Raw genomic sequence first — 15676 nt, forward strand, 5'->3', positions numbered from 1 at the left:
ACCTTCTGTAACATTAGTTAAAATTTTAATGTAATGTGTAATGTTAGAAAAAACTTAGGCAATGGTTAATTTAGAATATACCTTTCAAAGCACCTGTGCCTTTCTCCGGACATTCCACGTCCTGCCCACCTCAGAGACCCCCACACAATTCATGTGCTTTGAGCATCACTGAACCAGGTCATTCAGTGACAGCCTAAGGTTACGTTAACACCAGAAACCACACACAGGCACAGCACACACACACACACACACCAGGAAAGGAGGAGGGAGGTGCTCCCATTTCCAGAACTCCTATGATGTGCTAGGCCTTGCACCAAGCACTTCACAAGGCCTCTTAGTCTCCACACCCTCCAAGAAAGATGCTATTGGTTTCTCCGTTGTACATATGGGGAAACTGAGGCATGAAGAGTTTAAGTAACTTGTTCCAGGTTATACAGCTACTTCATGTCACAGCAGAAGTGTGAACCAAGGCTCTGATTCCAGAAACTGCACTCTTAACCATCTTGCAAAACGAACACAGACCCAGTAGGTATCACTCAAGAGGTGAGTCCCCTGTAACCAGAACTGTGCCAGATACTATGGAGGACATAGAAGGGGTCCAGGGTGATCTCTGCCCCTCAGGACCTTGCCATTTCAGCAAAGACCAACTTAGAAAAGCCCTCTTCCTACAAACTCCCAAGAGAACAGTTAGATCGGCACTATTCAAATAGGGGCTGGTGAGTTCTCTACACTTGCAAATTTTAAAAATTCATAACCCCCTTTTATAAATACGCACACTGCCCTGGGATCCCAGGCCCCACGGATGACAAGGGCTACTCCTTGAATGTATAATAACCATGCCCCCCTTCCTAGCAGAACCCCCACTGGGAATGGTATCGGGGTTGGGGGTGGCCATGTGGCCCTCCTCCCACACAATATTACTTCCCAGCCTCCCTTGCAACTCACAATGTCTCTACCTTCTGGACAATGGGATTCAAGAAATCACCAACAGTCCTGGGTAGGATCTGGGAAGGTGGCTGAGCTGGCAGGCCCTCTTCACCCTTCTAGCTTCCTCCTTCTGCCTACCTGGGCCTTCGTTATAGTAGCTCCAGAAGCCATGGTACAAGCATGGGAGGGCAGAATGAGGGGGCTGGGAGAAGCCCTGGCCCTTTATTCCATGCTGGAGCCACCATATTGGCTCTGGACACTCCAATTCCAGTCTCTCATTATTCGAGAGAGGAGTAAATCCCTGACCCACTGAAGCCTATATATTTCTCTTAACTCTATTAACCACAAAGACAACCACCAGCTGATCTAGAGTTTGTGTTTTTTTTTTTAATCTCCAGGACATCAAGGGCAAGTCAAAGGACTTCCTGGAGTAGCTCCTAACACAATGAATGTCCAGCATTAACAGGACAGCGACCCTGTATGCTGAGCATGGGCACCAATTCACCCTCTTTGGGGTACAGATTCTTGGGGGGGTGCTGTCCCTGGTGCTGAAGCCATGGCAGGATGGAGAGCTGTCCTACCCTTGAGCAGTACTGAATGGAGTGGTCACAGGCAAGAAGACAGGAGGTTTGGTCCACATGGAGCAGAGCACTTGTGGAACGTGTGGTTGAACTCAACTGCATCTGGCATTGCTTAAGAAATTTGGATAGTGGGGCGCCTGGGTGGCTCAGTCATTAATCTTCTGCCTTCGGCTCAGGTCATGATCTCAGGGTCCTGGGATCGAGCCCTGCATCGGGCTCCCTGCTCGGCGGGAAGCCTGCATCTCCCTCTCCCACTCCCCCTGCCTGTGTTCCCTCTCTCGCTGTGTCTCTCTCTGTCAAATAAATAAATCTTTAAAAAAAAAAAAAAAGAAATTTGGATAGTACCTTATAAGTAATGAGGAACCAGGAAAAGTCTTGAGCAGAGAAGAGAGGTGAATGAAATCACAAAATCATGTTAGATGTTGGAAGAGGCTATAATGGGATGGGAAGCCTACAGTCCAAGAAATACAGGTCAAGCACAACAGAGGAAGGCTCTCGATGAAGGGTGGCGGTGGGCGTGGGCAGAAGAGCCAGCCAGGAGGAACAAGAGAATTGGTAGTAACTGGAACTAAGTAGGCATGTGGAAATAGGCAGAGGTCAGTAAGACTCAGAGCTTATTCTGGTCTACAGAACATCTTTCAATTAAGCATATTTAATCCTGAATATATTTCATTAAAGTCCATTTGGGATTGGCAGGAATCTTAGAGGTTGACACTCAGTCAACACCCCAACCTTCCAAACCAAGACATGAGCTTTAACCTTTCCTCAGGTTTATTTGTTCTTTTTTTAAATTCCAACACCTTGATTTTTTTTCCCCCACCCAGTGACACGATTTTCCTTCTGACCTCCAGAACTGTAGGAGAATACACCTGTATTGTCTTACACCACTCTGTATGTAGTCATTTGTTACAACAGCCATAGGAAACAGAGACGGGGGGAACCCAGCGGGAGAGACAGGGAGCTGGAAAAAGTCAGAAAAAACAGCTGATCGCAGCAGGAAAGCACACAACGTGGGTGGTGACAGATGGGGTTCTGCAGCCCCCAGACCTGAATTCAAAACCTCCTCCCTCACTTACTGCTGCATGACCTCAGGTCGGCTGCTCAGTCTCTCCAGGCTTCTGTGTCCTTGTGCTCAAATCAGAAAACTGAGTGGTGTTTCCTTAAGGTTGTTGGGAGATGGAGGGAGGCAGTTTCTACCCAGCGGTTAGCACAGACCTGACTTCATATATATATATATATACATGCATTAGTTCTCTCCAGAAGAGAGAAACAGGGAGGCAGGGAGTAAGGGTGAGTGTCTGGACCAAGAAGGAACAAAGCTGGTTGTGTGCGTGCGTGTGTGTGTGTGTGTGTGTGTGCGTGCTTGTGTGTAGTTTCTGGTGACCTCCCAGGCACCATGTCAGCTGAGGGGGTGAGTGGCTGAAAACAGTCAAAGCACAGAACCCACATGACACCAGAGGTCACCCAGAGGAGGTTGCACCTGAAGACAATTGAGGGCTCTGGTCACTTCCTGCTCATGCGGGCAAGCCTCCTCCTGTCCCTCACACCCAGTCAGCCTCCCACCTCGGACACAAAGCGTTACTTGGAGCCCTGACAGATCCCATTCAATACCCTTTTCATGCCAGAAATGGGAGAGGAAAAAGAAGGAGCCGTGTCCCTGCTCTACTGGCTGGTCCAGGTTAGCCTTCCCCCTAGACCTTGACCTTGGTTAACTGTGGGAAGAGAAAATGTTTTGTGACCCCCTCCCCACAGGATGCAAAGAGCGCTAGTACTTGGGTGACTTATTTTAAGAACGTTCTTGAACCTGCTGTTTCCTGGACTTAAATAGCTTTACACTACATATAAAGCTCTCCTGGATCTCAGAATTTAATAGCTGACACAAATATCCCACTGTGAATAAACAAAGCTATTGATTGTTCAATGGAGTTGCAAAATGCCAAAAGGGAAATCTGTAGTGTTTGTGCCCGGTGGCAAGGAAGAAAGCATTCTGTGCTGTCAATAGCATTTAACAGAATAGAATAGAATTTAACATAAGCAAGTCAGGAAGAAAACTCGTTGAAACTGAGAGTTACCTGGGGGTTAAAAGCTGTTTCGGGGACTGCTGGGGAGGCAGGGAAGAGAGCACAGTGAAGCAAGCCACTGCTGATAGCAGCGACCGGTCACGGGGCTGAGCCGTCACCGGGCTGAGCTTGTTGCAGGTCTTATCTCCTCAAGGTGGAACGAACGAACGCTATCCCCTTTCATAGATGAGGAAACCAAGGCCCAGAGCGGCCAATCCTTCCCCAAAGTCATATACCGGGAGGTGCAGGGCAGGGGTGTGAAACCCAGGGCCCCCTGATTTCTAACACATGCCCGTCACTCACCCGCGTCAGGCGCTGCTTGGAGCACTCTCCATCTATGACGTCATGTAATGCTAAGTCACCCTACAGCACCGTCATCCCCCATCTTACAAATGGGGAAACCGGGGCACACACAGGTTAAGTAACTTGCTCCAGGTCACCCAGCTTGTGAATGACAGGCCCTCGGTTCAAACTCAGGCCAACGATCCTAGAGTTCCTGAAAACACATCCTCTGGAAAGAAATACTTCGGGGAGATAACCTGCCTAATCCTTGATCACTGAGAACTTTCAACAACTCTTTAGTATTCTTGGAAGGATTCATAAAATAGATTACCCCATCAACAGATCCCTCTGACCTGGACTTAACCTTTTCTCGGGAACCCGGGATTATCTCCGAGAGCCTCAGGGATTGTCTCCGAGAGCCTCAGGGATTGTCCTGTAAGCCGGTGACACCTGGACACCCACAAAGGTCAGGGAAACAGCTTGCCCCCCCAAGCCCGCCTGATGTCCCCAAACTACACAACTGTAAAAGCTTGGGCTATGAGTTACATCTTCATCGGTCTGCTTCCCTCCTCGTCATTCAGCAATCTGGTATCTCCTCTTTCTGACATCAGAGTAGCTGTTTCTAGAAGCAACTCTTGCCACATTTCTCAGCCCAAGCCTGGCTTAATTTGCTCCTGCAGCCTGCTGTAAACCAGAAACTCATGTCACCAAACTTTGTTAGGCTTTTACTGAAAATGGGAATAAATATTTTATGAAATACAACTTGAGGGGCTTTGTGTTTACAATGACCTTGCTTGCTGACTTCATGCCTTGTGTGTCAGCACACGTGTGTGTGTGCGCGTGTGTAACAGGGAATGCCTGCCTCCGATAAGCTAAGAGTCTGCGTATCGCCCAGACCAGGGTTCAGGACCCCTCACCTCAGTGAGACGGATGTCTGCAGGGATCCGGTCTCCGATTGAAAGAGACACAATGTCTCCGGGAACCAGGTCTCGTGCAAGCAGATGCTGGAGCTTTCCTTCTCTTATGCTGCATTTGAAATGGGAAAAAGCAAAAGCACGCTGATCACATCCCATTTTTGCACACTTTAATAAACCTGAGCAAAGAATAGAGAATCACACTTTCTCTTTCAGTTATGGACAAACCCTTGTGCCTTTATGGTTTTATTATATTTTAAATTCACATACCCTGACTTTTGGAAAAGTGTGTGGCTTCTGGGAGACCCTGGGCCTCATCTGAAAAGTGGGGCGACTACTACTGTTTACCCTGCCTGGAAACAAGGTGGAGCCGCATGGCTTCCAGAAGCTTCTGTAGGTGTAGGTCAGCGGCTCTAAAGCTTCCTAATGGAGTCAGCAGCTGGCAGCGCTTCTGTCCTCAGAGAAGACAGCACTCTGGCAATGGAGAGCTGAGTAGCATGGAAGAGCCTCATCAGAGCCGGGGTTGGGGGGGAGCATCGTAAGTACCCAAGGAGCCTAGGACCTCCTTCCCCATCGGGCCACAACCCCTCCTCCCGCCTGTGCCAGGGACAATGCACGTGCTTCTATGCACAGGCTCCAGTTACAGCCCCCCCTCCTCGGACGCCGCAGCCGCAGCTGCACTCCTGCCCCACCCCTGGCCCTCTTCGATTCGCCCCTACCCAGTGGCCAGAGAGCTCTGAAAATGCAAAAATCAGGTCACAACTCTCTCCTGCTCCAAACCTCCAATGGCTTTCAGTGACCTTGGACTCAAACCCAAAAGCCCTGCTAAGGCCCCCTTGACCGGGACCTGCCTCCTCCCCCGTTCCTGCTGCTCCCCGTCAGGCCATCCAGCCTTCGAACACACCCAGCTCTTTCTAGTCTCAAGGTCTCGGCCAACCCTGGACGTTGAAGAGGACATTCCCCTCTTCTTTGTTAACAGAACTGACTCTTGTTCAGACATCCACCCTTTCGCCCAGAGCCGTCTGTTCTAGGGAGGGGGACCTGACCGATTGAGACCATGAAGGTGACCCCATCCCCTTCCCACGATTGGCTTAAGCACAGGCACGTTCCGTAACACTGCTTTTTGAGACATGAGTGGACATTTGCTGGGGGCTCGAGAGAAAGGTCTCTTCATTCTGTAGACACACACATACACACGACCCCTTCTTCTGCTGGATCTTTCCATGTCTGCCTCTGATGCCAGGAGCTATGGCAGGGGTCTTGGGAGCACGAGCGGAGCCGGCCAGAGAACAGAGCCAACAAGCCGAGGATGGCAGGGTGAAGAAATCAAAGGACTCGGTCCTCGGAGCCTTCTCGAACCAACCACACTGGCCCTCCCACCTCACATCCCTTGCCATGAGATGACACGATTTCTCTGGTTTGTGCGCCTGAGCTGTCCCTGTAGCCAAGAGCACCCATCAGAGATTCACCTGCTGTTCTCTCAGCTCTTCCCCTGGCTGGCTCCTGCTGTTCCTCTGGTCTCAACCTAAATGTCAGTTCCTCCCCAAACGTCAGATCAGGGCAGCCTGAGCAGCAGCTCTTCGGAGCCGTTCCCACTCTTCTACCACGTGCTATGGCATCTCTCGGAGGTTTTTCTGTGGCTCCGGGTCTGGGACCCCATTTTGGCTTTAATGCACCTGCCACAGTCCAAAGTCAACTTGCTCCTTCACTTTATTATCTGCCTCCCCTGGGAGGAGTGTGAGTGCTCTGAAGGCCAAGCCCTCGTCTTCTGGCTCACCCGTGTAAGCCCGGCACTATTCCTCCTGGCACACAGTAGGTGCTCACTAAAGATGCACTGAGTGCACAGAGGATGGAGGGAACCCAAGAGGGACCTGCGTGGCAGGTGTTTCTTCTGGCTCGTACAACAGGCCTCAGATGCCGAGGCGGAGGCTGCTCATCTTCGGTGCCCTACCCGCCTGCCAGCCACCGCTGTCCTTGAACATAAAATCATCTTTTAGAAGTGACTTCCGGGAACATCAATAATGCATACTATTCACCTGAAAGGCCAAGACTTGATATTTAAACTTAAGATCAGATCCTCAAATCACGTAAATCATTTACATTTCTGTTTGTTCGTATGATGTCACACATCCCACATCTGGATTTCTGACAGCCCTGTTCGTCTACTTATTAAGCCCAGACATTTTTAGTGTCCCCAGTGAACCTTCTAGAATTGACTCACCTTCTCTCATGCTTCCACATCATCCTTTTTGTCTCTGTTATTCATTATTCTCTGCCTTGTATTACACACACACACACACACACACACACACACACACACACACACACACACGCCCCTCGCTTGCTGGCTCCTTGAGGTGGAACTCATCCCACTAGATCTTTCTATCCCCAGCCGTGGGGTGCAGTTCTGCCATTTATATCCAAATATATGTGAAGGTTCTTCCCCAAACATCACCTTTCAGGAAACAGAGTTACCATATGTTTAAACCCTTCCGAACCCCCTGGGGTCGTGAGATACTTTCAGTTACTGTCTTTTGAGCAACACGTGCAGATCTGGGAAAGACACGCAGCCCCCGACCTCAGCAGAGCTGGTCAGCGGAGGGGGCGCAGACCTGGACCTTTTCTGAAATCAGTCCACTTCTACAAGGAGAGTAAGCATGTGGATTACTGGCATACTAGAAATTACATGGAGAAAAAGCCAGGCGCCAAACCCTCTCTCCTCCGTGTGGGGGGCCCCAGCCGCTGCTCTAAGCCTCCGCTGTGCACGACTGCAGCCCCGAGCCCCCGCCGGCCAGTTACGCTAAGGGAGAAGAACTCACTTCCCCCGTTGCCCCAGCCACACCCGGGTCCTCAGGGGTCATATGTGAGCAATGGTGCCGCACTGGACAGCGCGGGTTACAGAACATCCCAGCAAGTTCTAGCGCACAGCACTGCAGTTTGGTCCTTCCTTTCTCCTTTGAGGGCTGTGTGATGGATAACAGGAGGCCCCGTGGAAATGACCAGGCAGGAAAGAGGCTGGTAGGGCTGCAGGGCACGTGGCCGGCTGGCAGTCACCCTTGTGCCATCTCGCCCCGCAGTCCAGCGGCCTGAAGCCTCGGCCCAATCCAGCCCTACATCACCAGCTCCTCTCATTCCCTCTTGGAGAATTTAATGCAACTTCTGAATGCTCTCTGCAGGAAAAATGGGCACAGCTTTGCCCACCATACCGCCCTCTTCCCCAAGCCATTCCCACCGGCTGTGGCCCCAGCCCAGGCACCCTGATTAGACCCTGATGAGAGACTCGAGGCCCAGAGAGGTAGAATGACATGCCCAAGGACACACAGTAATCTGTTGGCAGGGCAGGTGCCAGGTCTCCCGACCCCCGGACAGACATGGTCCTCTTCAATCATGCTACAAGGGACAGAAACTTTGCCCAACTTTTGCCAAACTCACCAGCCCACCGACTCCTCCAATGAACCAGAAAGTTCCAGGGAAACTCTGACTTACCAGTTACATTCGGGAGGAACCAGCTTGCTTAGCTCTTCTAGTGATTTCTCCGACCTGTATTCCTGGCAGGCAGCACATGGAACATGATAATCAAGGGTGGGAACTCCACACTGCCACACCCGGGTTACCCTGACCAAGACCACAGGAACTAATTACACACCTGGATGAAGGCGACAGTGACCACGATCAGCACGGCCTAGGGAACAAACGGGGAGGGTGGCGTGAGCACCCAGCTGTCGGGTGAGTGAGTGAATGAGTCCATGGAAGGTGGGACACAGCACCTCCCCTTTCCAAATAAATTTCCTTTCTTCTTGCAAACCAAGCACAAAGAAATTTATAAAACAGATGAGCCGCTCCCCCCCCCCCGAAAAAGAACAGAAAAATCATCCCAAATTCTGGCATCCAAAGGTTCACGTTTTAGGGTACCCTTTTAGATTTTTCCACATAGACATACAACACAGGATCCTATGATACAGACACATTCTTTTATAAACAGCCTTTTCACACAACATATTGTAAATATTGTTTCACGGTATCAGAAGATATGGACGAAACTTCAGCCTTTTAAACAGAGGAACAAATACTATTGCTTGGAAGGAGCCTGCTTTTGTATTTTAAAAGAGCACATGACAGACAGAGGGAAGCAGGAATGACAGTCATCAAAAGGTATTCAGTAGGAGCCAGATATAAAAGGTCATATATTGTATGATTCCATTATATAAAATATCCACAGAGGTCATAGAGACAGAGAGCCGACTCGGGTTTGCCAGGGGCTGGGAGGTGGCCTGGGAGGGGTGGGAAGGGGGAATGGGAGGGTTCTGGGAGGGTTCTGGGAGGGGTGGAGAGGGGGAAGGGGAGGGGTCTGGGGAGGTGGGCTGGGAGGGGTGGGGAAGGGGAGGGGTCTGGGGAGGTGGGCTGGGAGGGGTGGGGAGGGGGAAAGGAGGGGTCTGGGGAGGGGGATGGTAGGTAGGGTGGGGGAGGGGGGCTTCCTTTTAGGGCCGTGAAGTATTTCGGCGCTAGCTAGACCTGGTGGTTGCACAGCGCTGTGAATGTGCTAAATGCCACTGGATTGTATGCTTTAAAATGGTTAATTTTTTAACCATGTGACTTTCACCTAAATTAAAAAAAAAATTCTTTTTAAATAGGTGCTCAGCGGTTACATCCGGGGAAGGGCTTACAAATGATAGCGTTGTGCTGCATGCACAGCGGGGTCATGGAAGAGGACTTCACTGCAGTGTTGTTCCCCAAAGAAAGACACTAGAAGCCCCCCGGAGTATCCACCAAGACAGTGATGGCAAAATGACCCAGGACACCTCCACGGGGGCGGGGGAGGGAGGGGGTAAGAGAAGGACGAGGATTTGCTTTCCTTTCTTTCTGCTGTTATTTCCTATTTTTTTCTCTACAGCCACACTCTTTTTCCTTGAATAAAATATGCCAAGACTCTGTAAGCCCCTTGGCAGCGGGGTCTGGGAGGCGGCGCAGCCCCCCACCCTCCCCACTCACCATGGCGATACTGACGGCATCCTCGTACTCCTTCGTGAGGACGCTCACCAGGGCGGAGGCCAGGAGCAGCAGGATCAAGGGGTTCTTAAACTGCAGAGAGAACACAGGGTGGCGGGGTAAGGGTGCGGGGCTCTCTTCTAGTCCCTCAGCTCTGCGCTCAGGGCCGGGCTTCCAGGCCAGCACTACAGTGACCCCAGGGCTCAGGAGGAAGACCGCCCCCTCCAAAGGTTCTCCTCCACCCAAAATCCCCCCCCCACTGCAGTTTCATTGACACTGACTTCCTGGGGGTCATCCAACACCGTGCCTGTCCAGACAGCAGCCCTGGCCCTGCCTTGGAGTTCTTGGTCTCCACGACACTGAGCCTGTCACATCTCCACGACACTCCAGGTCCCAGCCCCTCTGGTGGCTTGCCAACTCTGGTCCAGCATGGCCAAGGGGTCCCCTTTGCTACGCCAGGTCCCCAGTGCCATGTGTCCCAATCACACCAACCTGCTCCTGTAACTGCCTCTGGGGGCTCCAGGGGTGTCCCTCCTGAGAACAGGTGCCACAGAAACTTCCCAAAAGGATTTTTACTTTATTGCCTTATGTATCTACTCCCTCGTTTCACAGATCTATTACATAGTAGCTCATGTTACAGCCCATTGAAAGGAAACATAAAGACAAACTCACAAAAACAGGAAGAGAGAGAGTGGACCAAAGATCAAGATCAAAGTAGGAGTTAAAATACCAATATGCTAGTCCTATTTTTGTGGTTTCAAATGGGGCTGTGCGTTTGGCCTTGAGCTTCCCAGGAGCCAAGGCAAAAAGAGAAACATGATCAGATGTGTGATTCATGCTGCTCATGAAAAGAAGCACATCAGTGTCATACCAGTGTTGTGCATGAAGGGATTTAATGCCCCTTACTCCCCACCCCAGACTTGCTGGGCTTCATCTCCTCTGAATGAGGGACAGGACATTTTGGGGTAAGGTCACCAGCAGCCCTGAGTTAGCCACAGCATCTATTTTGAATCCTCAAGACTGAACAACTTGACGACATTCCACCTTCTTAGCTACAATCTTTCTATGATTGTATCAAGAACTTGAAACATGCATCAAAGTTTCTGAGATGGACCTTATTTAATTAGCTACAGGTTTCTCCAGAAGGGTGAAGACTTCCGGATATAAATAAACTATCGGTTAATGTTGTGGACTTCGTAAAGCATTCCATGGGCATGAAGTCACGGATTAGAAAAAGGCCTTAGATTAAAACAGTTTCAGGGACACATCGCCCAAAAGCCAAAGGTAGGATTTGTTCAGACTTCGCTTCGAACAAAACTGTAAAGCGGCGTCTTTGAGGCCTGTGGGGAAAACAGACTGCGGACTCGGCACGTGAAGTGGATCAGGCCAATGAAGTGATAATGGTACTAGCGGGACAAGAGTATTGTCATTACGGTTAAAAAAAAAAAAAAAAAGGGCAAGAAAAAGGAACACGTCCTCTAATGATAGAGATACATAGCAAAGTACAGATGGCAAAAGGATTTAATATCTTGAATTTGTTTTAAAATACAGCAGAGAAAAAGGGAAGGATAAAAGTGGGTCAAATAGATGGATAATTATTGAAGGCAGATAATGGATATGTGGGGGTCTTTATACTATTCTACTTATGCATATTTTTGAAATTTTCCCTAATGAAAGATTTTTAAAAAGGTTTTGGCCAGTGAAGTCCCAATTTTGGTTCTGAGAGCATCTGACAGCGCTGGATGTGGGTGGGTCTGGGGGAGCTTGCAGAGGGAGGGGCTGCACTCGGAGCTGCCTGGCGGAGCTCACGGCCAAGGCCACACACTCGCCAGTGGAGGTGGACACCCTCTTTCTTCAGAAATCCGGGTAGGATGAAGTCCAAGAGCAGAGGGAAACTCGAGCTCAGGAAAGCCCAGTGGAGGGTGCATTACGTCCAGGGCTGCTGTGATAAATGACCACAGCCTGGGGGCTTAAGAGAATGTCGTAGGCAGATTCTCTCACACTTCCGGAGGCCAGAACTCCAAATGAAGGTGTTGGTAGGGCCAGACTCTCTCTGGTGGTTCTGGGAGAGAATCCTTCCTGCAACTTCCAGCCTCTGGTGGTGGCCTGCCATCGTGTTGTTCTTGGCTTGTAGACACACCCCTCCAGTCTCTGCCTCTGTGGTCACATGGCCTTCTCCTCCCTGTGGCTATCTCCATGTATCTCCCCTCTTCTTATCAAGGACACCAGGCATTGGATTTGGGGCCACCCTAATCTGGTAGGACCTCATCTGAACTAGTCACATCTGCAAAGACCTTATTTCCAAATGAGGTGCTATTCTGAATTCCAGGCCAACACGAGTTTGAGGGGGACACTATTCAACCTAGTACAGAGAGGAAAAACACCTCAGTCCAGCAGAGCTAAGAATAAGATTTCATTTCAGCCCTGAGCCCATCACAGACTTGCCACCCGGTTGGATAGAAGTGAGGTGAGAGATGCACAAACAGGGGCCGAACACCCAGCACACACCAGGCCACGAGGATTCTCCAGGCCACCTTCTGAAGCTCGGTTATCCTCACATGAGCCTGGCCTCCCCTGCCTCAGGGCCTTTGCACTTCCCCCTCTTGCACATCCTTCCTCCAGACCCTCACACAGCTCCCTTCCTCACTTCATTCAGGTCTCTGCTCAAAGACTGGCCCCTCAGGAACCAGTTAAACAGCTCCCCTGAGCATGCAGTCCAAAATAGCTGCCCTGCGATCACTTCCTAGCACCTGTCCTGACTCGTTTCTCCCCACCACACTCACTGGGTGATGCATTACATATGCCCCAAAGCAAAGCTGGTCTGGCTGCCGCTCCCTGCACAGTGCCCAGCCCATGGCCAGGAACATGAAAAGCACTGACCTAGAACAAATGAGTCCATGAAACAGCAAGCACCCAGTTTTGGGCGGCGAAACCTGAGGCTTGGTGGGGTGAGAGCTCCTACTCAAGGTCACCTAGCAGAGCAGAGATCAGCACAGGTGCAAGTCCTCCTGCACAGGTCACTTCCATAATATGCCACCTGGCTCCCTGCCCTCCCCTCCCTTCAGGCTACACCCACCCAGGACTCTGGGAGCAGCAGGTCTATTTCTGGACAACAGGCCCCTCCAGCCATGGGCTCAGGGCTAGCTCAGGGGTGTGCAGTCCTGGCCGGGGCCACTCTGAGTGCTGGCACCGGTGCTGGTCTCTAGCCAGGCCTGGATCGAGTGCCACCTTGAACCCCGATTCCAATCCCATAGGCTCAGCCCTCGCCTGAGCTGGACCTGGACAGTCCTTCAACACTGACATCACCAGTTTCCCTCCTTCCCCATCTTCAGACCATCCCAAGCACCTGCCCAGTCTCATCCAACACAAGCGAGTCACCAGGAGACCCAGCAAACAGATGCCAGACCCAACAGGAAGGTCCCACCACATGCCACTAGGGCTGCTCTGGCCATGGATGGCTAGACTCTTCCTGGCTTGGGGCCCTTCTAAGCCCACACATAAAGGGAGACAGGCAGAAAGGTGGTCTGCTACAGTTAACAATAAAGCCAACCGACATTTTACTGAGCGCTTCCCATGTGCCCTGTCCTATGCCTGGGGCAGCCGGGGAACCGCAGACTGGAGCGACAAGTGCCTGCTTCTCCCTCTCCCACTCCCCCTGCTTGTGTTCCCTCTCTCGCTGTGTCTCTCTCTGTCAAATAAATAAAATCTTAAAAAAAAAAAAAAAAAGAGGAAGATAAAGTGAGTTAATGCTTACTTATTTACTCACTCAGCATGGTGCCCAGCATGTGAAAAATCCTCTATGAATGTAACAACTATTATTCATGATCGTGGCTGCCTGGGTAGTTTCAGACCTACTCATGGCCATCCCTCCTGCTGGCTAAAACCAGCCTGAATGAGCAGGGAGCCTTCTTCCTCTTTGCACCCCTGCACCCCAAGACTGGTCCAAAGACACCCCCAATCAATATTTAAAGAATGAATGACTATCCCACCCTCTCTGGCTTTCACAAGTTAAAGCAAGGAATGACACCTACCTGATCGAGATATCTCTTCCACACGGGTTCGGTGTTATCAGCGACAAATTCATTCCAGCCATGGACCTGTCTCCGTTGTGACACCGAGAACTCAGACAGCCCATTTTCTAAGTCCACCTGGAAGGACACGGTTAAGCACGGGCTCACCGATGGGCCCTGAGCAGCCAGGGAGCCCACCTCACAGAACTCCCACTTCAGAAGCCAGTCGCGTCCAAAATGGACCAGGAAATTGGATTGTCCACAAAGGAGAAGGAACTTGTTCAAAGACCCCGAGCAAATAGGAACAGAGAGAGAAGGAACACCCATAGGCCAGTTCTTTCTCAATTAGCCTGCACTTCTGCCCTATAATTACAGCAGAAAAGACAACCTTAAGCCTAAATTTCAATGAGATTGTAGCAGGGAGGATTCAATGGGATTGTATGGGGGGATTCCAGAAATACAGAAACGCTTATATTTTCTTCTTTAAAAAAAAAAACAGGCCTTGGGAACCTGAAAAGCTGTAGCTGCTATACATCACGGTATGGGGATTCCTCAAAAAATTAAAAATAGGATCCCCACACGATGCAGCAGTTACCCTTCTTGGCGAAGAGATACCAAAAGAGGTGGGTCTCGAAGGGATGTGTGTACACCCATGTTCAAAGCACTGCTATTCTTTTTTTTTTCCCAAAGATTTTTATCTGTTTGTTTATTTGAGAGAGACAGAGTATGAGTCGGGGGAGGAACAAAGGGGGAGGGAAAAGGAGGGGGTAAAAATCTCAAGCAGATTCCCTGGTGAGCGTGGAGGCGGATGACACAGGGCTCCATCCCATGACCCTGAGATCATGACCTGAGCTGAAACCAAGAGTCAAGTCAGAGGCTTAACCAACGGAGCCACCAGGCGCCCCTAGCAGTGCTATTCTCAATAGCCAAGAGGTGGGAACAGCCCAGGGGCCCAGTGGTGGCTGAGTATACCAGTCAGGAAAAGGCAGACTATATGATCCCACTTACATGAGGTGGTGCGAGTAGTCAGATTGCCAGAGGTGAAGAGGAGGAGGTGGGTGCTAGGGGCTGTGTGGTGTGCAGCGGGGAGTTACCGTTTCATGCAGACAGAACCTCAGTTTTGCAAGACGCAAAGAGTTCTGGAGGCTGGCTGCACAAAATGGGCTCAATACTCCTGAACTGTACATCAACAATGCTTAAGATGGCAAATTTTACATTGTGCATTTTACCATAATTAAAAATTAAAAAGAAAACAACAGAAAAAAGGCCCCTCCATAGAAACAATAGCTAAAATTATTATATCGTACATACACTGTGCCAGATACAATTTTAAGTCCTTTACACAAACTAACATTAAATCGGTAATTCTGTAAGGCAACCTTGTTGTTCTGGTTGCAGCAAAGGTATCCTTGTTTTTAAAAAGTCGGCAACAAGAAAGTTGTACGGGGTGAAAGAGGTGACAGGGAAAGCTGAACTGATTTCTAGATTCATTTCAAGAGAGAAAGAAAACCAAACTTGTTTGCTGGACAGGGAAGACATCTAGGTGAGGCAAGACTATTTCCTTCCCTTAATACTAACAAGCAGGACTTGAATTTAAACAGATGTTTGGATTATTCTCAAGAAAACGCTGGCGTGATGGGATGCCTGGGTGGCTCAGTCGGTTAAGTGTCCGACTCTTGCTTTCGGCTCAGGTCATGATCTCAGGGTTGTGGGATCGAGCCCCACGTCAGGCTCTGGGCTGGGTATGGAGCCTGCTTGGGACTCTCTTTCTCTCCCTCTGCAGCCCCCCACCCTGACTCTCTCTCTCCAAAAAAGAAAGAGAGAAAGAGAGAGAGAGAGGGAGAGAGGGAGAGAGGGAGGGAGGGAGGGAGGGAGGAAGGGAGGAAGGGAGGAAGGGAGGAAGGGAGGAAGGGAGG

At 50.3% G+C, this 15676-nt stretch overlaps 1 protein-coding gene across 1 annotated transcript in view; it reads right to left on the minus strand.

The window, feature by feature from the left end:
* ATP2C2 (ATPase secretory pathway Ca2+ transporting 2) overlaps positions 1-15676 on the minus strand; it is a 58112-nt gene that overhangs the window by 22801 nt on the left and 19635 nt on the right. Inside the window, exons 3-7 of the mRNA XM_032389802.1 lie at positions 13782-13898; positions 9754-9843; positions 8411-8446; positions 8251-8312; positions 4768-4876 (exon numbers count right to left, since the gene is read on the minus strand). Of these exons, the coding sequence (XP_032245693.1) occupies positions 4768-4876; positions 8251-8312; positions 8411-8446; positions 9754-9843; positions 13782-13898 (414 nt within the window). The remainder of the gene's footprint in view (positions 1-4767; positions 4877-8250; positions 8313-8410; positions 8447-9753; positions 9844-13781; positions 13899-15676) is intronic.

The sequence above is a fragment of the Phoca vitulina genome, unplaced genomic scaffold (assembly GCF_004348235.1).
Source record: "Phoca vitulina isolate PV1807 unplaced genomic scaffold, GSC_HSeal_1.0 scaffold56, whole genome shotgun sequence".
In the NCBI taxonomy this organism is placed as follows: domain Eukaryota; kingdom Metazoa; phylum Chordata; class Mammalia; order Carnivora; family Phocidae; genus Phoca; species Phoca vitulina.